The 13,098-nt window shown below is 37.9% G+C and overlaps 1 protein-coding gene across 4 annotated transcripts in view; it reads left to right on the top strand.

The window, feature by feature from the left end:
- CPNE8 (copine 8) overlaps window positions 1-13,098 on the top strand; it is a 239,232-nt gene that overhangs the window by 25,128 nt on the left and 201,006 nt on the right. For 3 of the 4 annotated variants that reach the window (XM_050750139.1, XM_050750138.1, XM_050750135.1), the window contains exon 2: window positions 12,740-12,780. Coding sequence is in view for 1 of the 4 variants with exons in the window: in XM_050750135.1 (XP_050606092.1) it covers window positions 12,740-12,780 (41 nt within the window). In the remaining 3 variants the exon portion in view is untranslated. Of the gene's footprint in view, window positions 1-11,629; window positions 11,904-12,739; window positions 12,781-13,098 lie in introns of those variants that run through there. The other variant, XM_050750140.1, reaches the window with a different exon arrangement.

Here is a 13,098-nt window from a genome sequence, read left to right as displayed (position 1 = left end):
AAAACAGACTTTAAACCATCAAAGATCAAAAGAGACAAAGAAGGCCATTACATAATGGTAAAGGGATCAATTCAACAGGAAGAGCTAACTGTCCTACATATATATGCACCCAATACAGGAGCACCCAGATTCGTAAAGCAAGTCCTTAGAGACTTACAAAGAGACTTAGACTCCCATACAATAATAATGGGAGACTTCAACACTCCACTGTCAACATTAGACAGATCAACGAGACAGAAAGTTAACAAGGATATCCAGGAATTGAACTCATCTCTGCAGCAAGGAGACCTAATAGACATCTATAGAACTCTCCACCCCAAATCAACAGAATATACATTCTTCTCAGCACCACATTGTACTTACTCCAAAATTGACCACATAATTGGAAGTAAAGCACTCCTCAGCAAATGTACAAGAACAGAAATTATAACAAACTGTCTCTCAGACCACAGTGCAATCAAACTAGAACTCAGGACTAAGAAACTCAATCAAAACCGCTCAACTACATGGAAACTGAACAACCTGCTCCTGAATGACTACTGGGTACATAACGAAATGAAGGCAGAAATAAAGATGTTCTTTGAAACCAATGAGAAAAAAGATACAACATACCAGAATCTCTGGGACACATTTAAAGCAGTGTGTAGAGGGAAATTTATAGCACTAAATGCCCACAAGAGAAAGCAGGAAAGATCTAAAACTGACACTCTAACATCGCAATTAAAAGAACTAGAGAAGCAAGAGCAAACACATTCGAAAGCTAGCAGAAGGCAAGAAATAACTAAGATCAGAGCAGAACTGAAGGAGATAGAGACACAAAAAACTCTCCAAAAAATCAATGAATCCAGGAGTTGGTTTTTTGAAAAGATCAACAAAATTGACAGACCACTAGCAAGACTAATAAAGAAGAAAAGAGAGAAGAATCAAATCGACGCAATTAAAAATGATAAAGGGGATATCACCACCGACCCCACAGAAATACAAACTACCATCAGAGAATACTATAAACACCTCTACGCAAATAAACTGGAAAATCTAGAAGAAATGGATAATTTCCTGGACACTTACACTCTTCCAAGACTAAACCAGGAAGAAGTTGAATCCCTGAATAGACCAATAGTAGGCTCTGAAATTGAGGCAATAATTAATAGCCTACCAACCAAAAAAAGTCCAGGACTAGATGGATTCACAGCTGAATTCTACCAGAGGTACAAGGAGGAGTTGGTACCATTCCTTCTGAAACTATTCCAATCAATAGAAAAAGAGGGAATCCTCCCTAACTCATTTTATGAGGCCAACATCATCCTGATACCAAAGCCTGGCAGAGACACAACAAAAAAAGAGAATTTTAGACCAATATCCCTGATGAACATCGATGCAAAAATCCTCAATAAAATACTGGCACCCGGATTCAGCAACACATCAAAAAGCTTATCCACCATGATCAAGTGGGCTTCATCCCTGGGATGCAAGGCTGGTTCAACATTCGCAAATCAATAAACATAATCCAGCATATAAACAGAACCAAAGACAAGAACCACATGATTATCTCAATAGATGCAGAAAAGGCTTTTGACAAAATTCAACAGCCCTTCATGCTAAAAACGCTCAATAAATTCGGTATTGATGGAATGTATCTCAAAATAATAAGAGCTATTTATGACAAACCCACAGCCAATATCATACTGAATGGGCAAAAACTGGAAAAATTCCCTTTGAAAACTGGCACAAGACAGGGATGCCCTCTCTCACCACTCCTATTCAACATAGTGTTGGAAGTTCTGGCTAGGGCAATTAGGTAAGAGAAAGAAATCAAGGGTATTCAGTTAGGAAAAGAAGAAGTCAAATTGTCCCTCTTTGCAGATGACATGATTGTATATTTAGAAAACCCCATTGTCTCAGCCCAAAATCTCCTTAAGCTGATAAGCAAGTTCAGCAAAGTCTCAGGATACAAAATTAATGTGCAAAAATCACAAGCATTCTTATACACCAGTAACAGACAAACAGAGAGCCAAATCATGAATGAACTTCCATTCACAATTGCTTCAAAGAGAATCAAATACCTAGGAATCCAACTTACAAGGGATGTAAAGGACCTCTTCAAGGAGAACTACAAACCACTGCTCAGTGAAATCAAAGAGGACACAAACAAATGGAAGAACATACCATGCTCATGGATAGGAAGAATCAATATCGTGAAAATGGCCATACTGCCGAAGGTAATTTATAGATTCAATGCCATCCCCATCAAGCTACCAATGAGTTTCTTCACAGAATTGGAAAAAACTACTTTAAAGTTCATATGGAACCAAAAAAGAGCCCGCATCTCCAAGACAATCCTAAGTCAAAAGAACAAAGCTGGAGGCATCACGCTACTGACTTCAAACTCTACTACAAGGCTACATTAACCAAAACAGCATGGTACTGGTACCAAAACAGAGATATAGACCAATGGAACAGAACAGAGTCCTCAGAAATAATACCACACATCTACAGCCATCTGATCTTTGACAAACCTGAGAGAAACAAGAAATGGGGAAAGGATTCCCTATTTAATAAATGGTGCTGGGAAAATTGGCTAGCCATAAGTAGAAAGCTGAAACTGGATCCTTTCCTTACTCCTTATACGAAAATTACTTCAAGATGGATTAGAGACTAAAATGTTAGACCTAATACCATAAAAATCCTAGAGGAAAACCTAGGTAGTACCATTCAGGACATAGGCATGGGCAAAGACTTCATGTCTAAAACACCAAAAGCAACGGCAGCAAAAGCCAAAATTGACAAATGGGATCTCATTAAACTAAAGAGCTTCTGCACAGGAAAAGAAACTACCATCAGAGTGAACAGGCAACCTACAGAATGGGAGAAAATTTTTGCAATCTACTCATCTGACAAAGGGCTAATATCCAGAACCTACAAAGAACTCAAACAGATTTACAAGAAAAAAACAAACAACCCCATCAAAAAGTGGGCAAAGGATATGAACAGACATTTCTCAAAAGAAGACATTCATACAGCCAACAGACACATGAAAAAATGCTTATCATCACTGGCCATCAGAGAAATGCAAATCAAAACCACAATGAGATACCATCTCACACCAGTTAGAATGGCGATCATTAAAAAGTCAGGAAACAACAGGTGCTGGAGAGGATGTGGAGAAATAGGAACACTTTTACACTGTTGGTGGGATTGTAAACTAGTTCAACCATTATGGAAAACAGTATGGCGATTCCTCAAGGATATAGAACTAGATGTACCATATGACCCAGCTATCCCATTACTAGGTATATACCCAAAGGATTATAAATCATGCTGCTATAAAGACACATGCACACGTATGTTTATTGCGGCACTATTCACAATAGCAAAGACTTGGAATCAACCCAAATGTCCATCAGTGACAGACTGGATTAAGAAAATGTGGCACATATATACCATGGAATACTATGCAGCCATAAAAAAGGATGAGTTTGTGTCCTTTGTAGGGACATGGATGCAGCTGGAAACCATCATTCTTAGCAAACTATCACAAGAACAGAAAACCAAACACCGCATGTTCTCACTCATAGGTGGGAACTGAACAATGAGATCACTTGGACTCAGGAAGGGGAACATCACACACTGGGGCCTATCATGGGGAGCGGGGAGGGGGGAGGGATTGCATTGGGAGTTATACCTGATGTAAATGACGAGTTGATGGGTGCAGCACAGCAACATGGCACAAGTATACATATGTAACAAACCTGCACGTTATGCACATGTACCCTACAACTTAAAAGTATAATAAAAAAAAAAAATGTAGAGAAGTGTGAGGCAGGATTCGTTTGAGGGACCGTAAAGAATCTGGTGTCTGGAAGCAAAGACTGTAAGAAATAATATGGATAGAGGTGCAGCTGGAGACATAGCTGGGGGTCAGAATGCGGCAGGTGTTCAGTGCAATGTTATGGAGTTTGGAATTTCTGGAGGGAATGGGTTTTTTGCAAGTGAGGCATTTGCTCAAGTATTTACAATGGAGAGTTTTCTTCTGGAGGCATATTGGTGAATGAACTGGGATATGGAGGACAAGATGACCTGTTACTGAGGCGTCTTGCTTGGAGGAGAAGAGGTTGGACAGTGTTGCTGGCTGTATTAGTTTCCTGTGGCTGTTGTAATAAATTGCCACAACCTTGTTGGCTTAAAAGAACAGAATTTTGTTTTCTCACAGGTCTGGAGGCCAGAAATCCTTAATCAGTATTGCCGGGCTGAAATCAAGGTGTTGGTAGGGCTGGTGTCCCTCCAGATGCTCTAGTGGACAATCTATTCTCTGCCTTTTCCAGCTCCTGGTGGTTGTTGCTAGCATGCTTTGGCTTGTGACTGCATCACTCTTGTCTTCAAGGCCAAAATCTACAACTCTCTCTGTGCTGTCACTGTCTTGTCTCTTCTGTAAGTGTCAAATCTCCCTCTGCCTTCCTCTTATATATGGTATATGTGATTGAATTTATGGCCCTTCCAGAGAATCCAGGGTAGTTTACTCATCTCAGGATTTATAGTTTAATCACATCTGCAGAGACCTCTTCCAAATAAGGTCACATTGACAGGTTCCAGGGATTTGGACCTGATATGTTTGGGTGTCCATTATTTTTCTTTCACAGTTGTCATTTACTAGGACAGAAAATACAAGAGCCATAAGATTGGGGGAAAGATAATGAATTTAGTTTTGTACCTGAGATTTAGATTTTTAAGAAGACCCATATCCTGCTCTCAGTCTCCTTTTTTAAAAGAGTTTTTAAAGCATAAACATGTTTCCCTTTTCCAGTTGAAATCAGGAGTTGCATTCTGTATCTTTTTCTGAAAGTTTGCATTACCCTGGAGTTAACCCTTCATTACTTCAAACCTGTAGGTTCTTGTGTTTATCTCAGGCTAACCAGAGCTCTGACATGTCAAGTTCTGACAAAGCATAGGTTTCTTTTTAAGTAATTTCCAAGGATATCAATCACAGTTGAATGCCTCAGAAGGAATATAATTATACTGTTAATTCTCCTTCCCTCAAATTTCTGTTAGTATCTAACCCAAATTCACCCATGCAAAGGTTGAAACTGTAATTTTATAACTGGCCTTTTCAGCTTAACGGTAGTAATAAGTACTTTGAACAACCAATTTCAGCAGAAACTGAAAAATAACTTAAAGTTTGTTTTATCCCTAGTGTCTGTTGGGTAATATCTGTCATTTATGATAAAGTTCTTGCTGTATATTCAGGCTACCAGAGGAAGCTGTTGAACTGAAATTTTTAATCTATTTGTGCAGCTTCAAATCTGAAAGTCTATTCTTCCTTTCTTGAAAGCCAGATAATCTTGTTAAGTACTTTCCAATGACCCTAACCGTCAGAATTACTTGGTATCTTAGATTCTGGCTGAGTTTGGCTTTTTAATAAGTTTCGGTTTTAAAATATTTCTTTCTTTTTCTTTTCTTTTCTTTTTTTTTTTTTTTTTTTTTTTTTTTTTTTTTTTTTTTTTTTGAGACGGAGTCTTGCTCTGTCACCCAGGCTGGAGTGCAGTGGCCGGATCTCAGCTCACTGCAAGCTCCGCCTCCCGGGTTTACGCCGTTCTCCTGCCTCAGCCTCCCGAGTAGCTGGGACTACAGGCGCCCGCCACCTCGCCCGGCTAGTTTTTTTGTATTTTTTAGTAGAGACGGGGTTTCACCGTGTTAGCCGGGATCGTCTCTGGATCTCCTGGCCTCGTGATCCGCCCATCTCGGCCTCCCAAAGTTCTTTTTTTTTTTTTTTTTTTTGAGAGGGAGTCTCGCTCTGTCGCCCAGACTGGAGTGCAGTGGCGCGATCTCGGCTCACTGCAACCTCCGCCGCCTGGGTTCACGCCATTCTCCTGCCTCAGCCTCCGGAGTCGCTGGGACTACAGGCGCCCGCCACCTCGCCCAGCTAACTTTTTGTATTTTCAGTAGAGACAGGGTTTCACCGTGTTAGCCAGGATGGTCTCTATATCCTGACCTCGTGATCCACCCGTCTCGGCCCCCCAAAGTGCTGGGATTACAGGTGTGAGCCACCGTGCCCGGACTTTTTTTTTTTTTTTTCATTTCTAAACCTTTCCTTTTTGCCTGTACACAGTTTGGCTCCTCTTGTTATAGAAATTGTAGTTTTGGGAAATACATTTTTTCCTGAAATGTGTATGTTAAATTTCTCAGGGTATTGTTTATTCAGTGAATAAAATAAAAGAATGAATGAATGAATCAGAATTAAACATTACATTCAAATCACTTCCAAAAATTGAGTAAACTTGCTTTCAGTTGCTCAAAAAAAGTTTTGATTTCCTTGTCTTCATAAAACAGAATTTCTGAAAGCCATTTTGTGTATGTGTACATTAAAAATGCATATACATACAAATAACTTTCTAATTCCGGTCCATAAGATAACATAATGCCCTAAATAAAGGCCGTGGGCATGGCTCAATGATATGGGGCTTGCTTATAATTCCAGTGATGCTGTCACTCTCAGGGATTTTCAGTTAGTGGATTACCTATTAGGGCAAAAGCCCCAAATGCTAGATTCCCCTTCTACTCTGCTCTCTATAATAAAACACCTAACCTTACCTAAAGTGAAAAAAGATGATGCTTTAGATTGGGGACTAAAACTCTTCTTTCATTCAACAGGCCCCACTTATGTGCAAGCTTGTGCTAGTTTCTGTGGCTGCCTAAGCAATATTTGGTTAAGACTTTGCAGGCTATCAGTGGTCTAGAGACTACACTGAAAAATAGATAAATAAAAGGCCCTTAATAATTTACAAAATTTTAATTAAAACCAGAATCATTCTGCTTATTGACACAGGGCAATTTGCAGGGGATGCTATGATTCAGAGATATTGGTCTCTGTCCACATGTGGAAAATTTATTCTGGACAGTGTTTGCAAAATGATAAAGCATTGTTTGGCTCTACTTATAAACTGTATTTTTGTCCCTAAAGAAAATTAAATATTTTTTTTGTTGGGCTCTATTTACAAACTATATTTCCATTCCTGTGGAAAATTAAATAGAAAAATTGCACTCAAAGTACAGCAGTAGATTTTTTAATGTGTTGTTTCACGTCTGTTGGTCACAGTGCTGTTTGGAATTAATTTTATGTTTCCAAGTTGAGGACTTAACCCCTAAAACAAGTATCTTGTATTTTTTTTTTTTTTAATTAGAACTTAGCAAAATTGCCTTTACTCTGAAACTATTAACTTTAAAATTCATATACATATCAAGTAGGTTGTCTTTTTCAAATTTCATCTGTGGAAGGATAATGATATTTGTTTCCCTTTTAAAGGATTTTTTAATATGAATATTTATTAGGTGATTTTATCTGCTGAGCAGGAAAGAGTGAATAGCATGCCTGCAACTTTAGGATTAACTCACGAGTCACTTTTTACTTTAAATACATCATGTTATGCTCATTTTACATATGAAGAATTCAAAGTTTTTATTTTCTACTATTAAATCCTTAATACATATAAATATAATAGAAAAAATACTTAGCTTTTTAAAAATAATATTGCAGGATTTTTTTCCTTAGTTTGGCTAAAGACAGGGTCCTTGTCCCACAGTAATGAAAATTTAGGCTCACAGACAATTCGAGGAGGGAGAAAAATGGGGGACATATTTGGCAAAAAGGGAGAAAAAAGGGGGAAACAGAGACTCTCTGTAAAGCCAGAGTCCCTGCTGGGGTGCTTCCTGTCTGGCAATATGAATCTCAGGTTCCACACAGGAAGAGGAGTGGCCAGGCTCCTCCCTGATGCAAAGGGGCAAACTATGACTCCACTGCAGTGTGCACTCCCAGTGCACAGGCTGGTTGGAATTTTGCCAGGGACCCCCCTCCCACCTGGGTGTCTCAATAAGGTACTTATTTCAGGATATGTATTTATTTAGATCGCTTGCATTATATATATATTATCAATTATTTGAAAAATAGTTGGAATAAGAGCTAATTACTGTATCTGGCTTTTGTTGTTGTTATCATAGCTGAATCAATTTGACACTGTTTAATTTGACACCTATAAACAGTGTTTTCTCCCTATAATAAACTGCGATTTTATATACCATCCTATATTGTTGTTTAGTTATTTCTGTAATAAAATTCAGGCTTCTTGAAATAAGCCTTTAATACAGATTGTATTATTTTTGATAGTGCTTAGTTAGGTCTTGGCCATAGATTATTTGCTTGAAAAATACTTGCAGATTTGCTTTGAAGTTGAAAGAGAATTGCGACTTCCCAGTTTGAGAAAGATAAGCGTGAGATACAATTTTAAGAGGCTAGCTGGGTGCTCAGTATGGGTCTCAGAATGCCAATTGACAATAAAACCCACAACAGTAAAGACAACTGTGATATTCATGTTGGCTACTCAGTAACTGCTATATGGGAAACTGTCTTAAATTTGGAAGATGGCTTGTTGAGCATAAAATCGGAGCGGGCTGGGTTATCAGATGAGCTAACTGACTATTGTCTTTAGGGGAAGGTAGCCTGTTCTCAAGGATGAATATGGATGAGAATTGACTAGGAAGGCTGAGGAGTCAGGGAATTCTTTCTCTTGGATGGTTTTGGAAAGGTGTTGCTAAATTCCTGCTTATCTGCTTCTTAATTTTACATTTCATGCAAAATATACCTCTCCAGTTAACCCAGTGATGTACTAGAAAGGTGTCCCAATCCAGACCCCAAGAAAGGGTTCTTGGATTTTACCCAAGAAAGAATTCGAGGTGAGTCAATCAAGTGAAAGCAAGTTTATTAAGAAAGTAAAGGAACAAAAGAATGGCTACTCCATAGGCAGAGGAGTGTTGAGGGCTGCCGGTTGCCCATTTTTATGGTTATTTCTTGATTATATCCACAAGGGTGGATTATTCTTACCTCCCCTTTTAAGAACATATAGAGTACTTCCTGATGTTGCCATGGCATTTGTAAACTGTCATGGCCCTGGTAGGAGTGTAGCAGTGAGGAAGACCAGAGGTCACCCTCATTGCCATGTTGATTTTGGTGGGTTTGGGCCAGCTTCTTTACTGCAACCTGTTTTATCAGAAGGGTCTTTATGACCTGCATCTTGTGTCAGTCTCCTTATACTGTGACTAAGGATGCCTTAACCTCCTGGGAATGCAGCCTAGTAGGTCTCATCCTTATTTTACCCAGCCCCTATTCAAGATGGAGTTGCTGTGGTTTGAACACCTCGGACAGTATTTCTTCCTACAGGTTAGAGTTAAATTGGTTGGGCCTCGGCTTTAGTTAATGCTATTTCAGTTATCCCCCTTTAAGCTCATAGGTTAGGAATTTTAATGAAATTTGAGGATGAGTGGATACTAGAACGACTCAGGCAATTTATAGGTTATAATTTTGATTAGATGTTTCATCAAATAATTTTTCTAACTCGTACACTGTATTTTTCCAAAATTTCTTTTGAAGATTTTGTTCTTTTGTATTAGCTACATCTAGATTTGCAGAATAGAAAGACATGTTCAGGATTTTTAACCTAGTGTTGATGTTCAACATCATGTTATAAAATGGTAGGAACAAAGTTACAGGCATCCTAGCTCAAGCAGATGAAAAGTCCGTGGAGGGAAGCGTAGCCTTTTCATTTAAAATCTGGTCATGGAGGGTTGTGTGTTATGTTTATTTTTAAAAGTGCAATATATATAAAACAAATATTTTTTTCTATGGAAAGTACGGTGGGTTTGGCCTCTCATTCTGGTTTTCTCTCCTCATTCGATAAGCAGCATCTCTATACTAGTCTATGAACAAGAATTTATTTTCCTTTATATTCTTGTGGTAGGTAAAATTGGAGACCTTTGACATTTCCAGTATTCATAGAAAATAAGAAGTCTTCTGGACTTCTCCAGAAACTGAGGTATTTTGTAAAGAACAGAAGCATCAGATTCCGAATGGTTGCTACCGTTAGATTATTCTGTACTGGGCTGTGTACACTGACTCATTTACTCACTTTCTCTGAGCCCCAGCTTAGTTTCTGAATTTATGAAATGGCCTTCACAATAATACCTATCTTATTTTACTTAATGTGAATAGGCTTTGTTTCTAATAGGATCTTGGGAAGATAAAATTCTTATTCCTAAAATAAATCCAAACTGAATGATGGATTTTAACAGTCACTGGTTTTTTGCAGTGTATATATCACTAAGAATATTTGCCTTTTCCAGCTTCGCAATCATATATGCTTGAGTAAAGTAGTCTTTTGGGAATTCAATCTGTCAGAGATAGTCTATTCTATTATATTCATATGACCAAAGTACAGGTAAAATTATTACCAAATATAATTGGAAAGTTAAATTGCAAATTTCAGATTATGTTATGAAGATTTATAGATTTTTACTTCTCATTACACAAAGGGTTTTTTGTTGGCTTATTTTTGATGTTACCATTACGTGTTATGGATCACAATGGCTGAGTGAAACAAGGTGACAAATAAAGTTTGTGATTAAGAAAACTAATCTCAGCAGGGCGCGGTGGATCACGCCTGCAATCCTAGCACTTGGGGAGGCAGAGGTGGGTGGATCACCTGAGGTCGGGAGTTCAAGACCAGCCTGACCAACATGGAGAAACCCTGTCTCTACTAAAAATACAAAATTAGCTGGGTGTGGTGGTGCATGCCTGTAATCCCAGCTACTTGGGAGGCTGAGGCAGGAGAATCGCTTGAACCTGGGAGGCAGAGGTTGCAATGAACAGAGATCGCACCATTGCACTCCAGCCTGGGTAACAAGAGCGAAACTTCATCTCAAAAAAGAATAGTAATCTGTTCTATTGTTGATAGAAATCCTTTATTTTATATTTGTGGTTAAAACATGTAGTTTCTTTCTTTTACATAAGTAAGGCATTGAAACAACATTGTTTTCTGTTAAATACGTATATAGCATAGTTTTTGAGTCGCAGCCACATCACAATATTTTGCACTGTCATCTCAGTTTTTTTGTGAATTCCAAAAGAAACAGCATAACATTTTCCTAGGACACCTAATGAGCAAAAGCTTGAGTCACAGGAAGGATTGGGAGAATTCCCACTTAAGAACTACCTTTGTATAATAAATATAATATCACAGTAATTTCTCATATGGAAATGCTTTAATTTACCGTTTGGTAACCATTGCTGGAGTCATGGTGTCTGCTCAGGGGACAGAAAGGATTAATTTATTATGATTACTGACGAGTGGTCTTCGAGTCTGATTTAATTCCAAATGTGAATATGTCTGATGTTTCTCCTTTCTAGGAATATTTCAAGACATGATCTCATTTCATTGTCTGTGCTGCATTGTTTTGTTGAATATGTTCTTATTTTTTCAGTGCATAGAGATTCAATGGAGGCAATCGCTTTCGAGAACCTGAAATTAGAAAGGATGCCAGATTCATATGAAAAAGGGACTTTTCAAATACCAAGGGCCCTACAAATAAATGCACTTGAATAGTAGTCCTAGTGGAAAATAAGACAGCTTGAACACCTGATTTTTATTATAAGTATTACAAATAGGAATGCAATTTAGCTATTCCAAATTATTACCAATTAATGGAAGATGATTATTAAACACAAATTTGAACTTTTAGAACCCTTAAGTCATCAAGTTTTTCAGAAAAGCATATAGCTTTAAATCATAATTTTATAAAAACTAATTTTAGATGGAAATTTTTCTAATAATTTTCTACCTTGTGGATCAGAGCATACCGAATTTAACTTTTTAATGAGTACTCAGGGTTATTGTTATGAGCATAAAGTATAGGACTGTATTACTACCACCGAGGGTGGCAGTACACTGGTATCAGAGGAATCCAGGCTTTCCTAATTTTTGATTTTCCATTGTTATTCTGTTTTAGAAATATCTGGAAAAAAAAATGTGCTAATAATGGCCTTGTGTATGTTTTTAATGTTTACTGAAGAGTCTTCAGGCAAGGTCTGTATGTTCATCTTAAATTCCCAAACTGTAATAGCAACATAAAACTCATCAGAGTTGATGTAACACAAATGTCAAGAGATGCTGCTTCACAATTGCATTCTAATTTTATGGATTAATGTGATCATGTGCTCTGAACTGCAAACAATTTTTGCATTAATAGCAACTCACAGTTTGTTGAACACTTTTATATATATATATATATATATATATATTTTTTTTTTTTTTTTTTTTTTTGAGACGGAGTCTCGCTCTGCCACCCAGGCGGGAGTGCAGTGGCACAATCTCGGCTCACTGCAAGCTCCGCCTCCCGGGTTCACGCCATTCTCCTACCTCAGCCTTCCTAGTAGCTGGGACTATAGGCGCCCGCCACCAAGCCCGGCTAATTTTTTGTATTTTTAGTAGAGACGGGGTTTCACTGTGGTCTCGATCTCCTGACCTTGTGATCCGCCTGCCTCGGCCTCCCAAAGTGCTGGGATTACAGGCGTGAGCCACCGCGCCCGGCCGAACACCTTTATATTTTTAATGAAGGATTAAATGGAAACCTAAAACAATTAGTTCTTTCAAAGAGATTTTAATCTTAGGATGTAAGGAGTCATGTTATTGGTTAACTGGAATGCAAGTCTGAGAAAATAAAAACTTTTAGTTTCGGAGTCCAGTGATGTTCAGTCTGAATAAATACAAGCAGACCCTTAGGACATGTTTACTTAGTCATACATATGTGTATGTGTATGTTTATATATACACAATTATGTACATATACATTTTAATGTGTCTATATAAATATAAATATTTTGCTTTTATATCCAACTAACATTTTCTGTTTTATTCAACAGAAATCTTCTTGACAGAGACACATTTTCTAAATCTGATCCAAGTAAGTATTTATTGCTTGCCTTTTGAAAAATCATTTGATTTTGCAAAAGTTGTATGAAACTCATAGTTCTTGTTTAAAGGTTTGTTTTAAAGCGTAGAAAGCAGCAGGGGAGTGGTCCCAAGCTCTACACACTCATCAGCCAACCCCAGGGAGTACTGTGGGTAAAGAGGGACTTGCTGAGCACTTTGAGAATAAAATGAGAATACAAATGACTCCAATGTGGGACAGTTCACTTTGAAATTAAAACCTCATGCTATGGCCATTTGGTAGAAATTATTATATTTGAAAGAAAACCAAATGGGCCATAATTTAAAGTTA

The sequence above is a fragment of the Macaca thibetana genome, chromosome 11 (genome assembly GCF_024542745.1).
Source record: "Macaca thibetana thibetana isolate TM-01 chromosome 11, ASM2454274v1, whole genome shotgun sequence".
In the NCBI taxonomy this organism is placed as follows: domain Eukaryota; kingdom Metazoa; phylum Chordata; class Mammalia; order Primates; family Cercopithecidae; genus Macaca; species Macaca thibetana.
The sequence above is the reverse complement of the archived record's forward strand: the minus strand, read 5'-3'. Positions and strand labels throughout refer to the sequence as shown.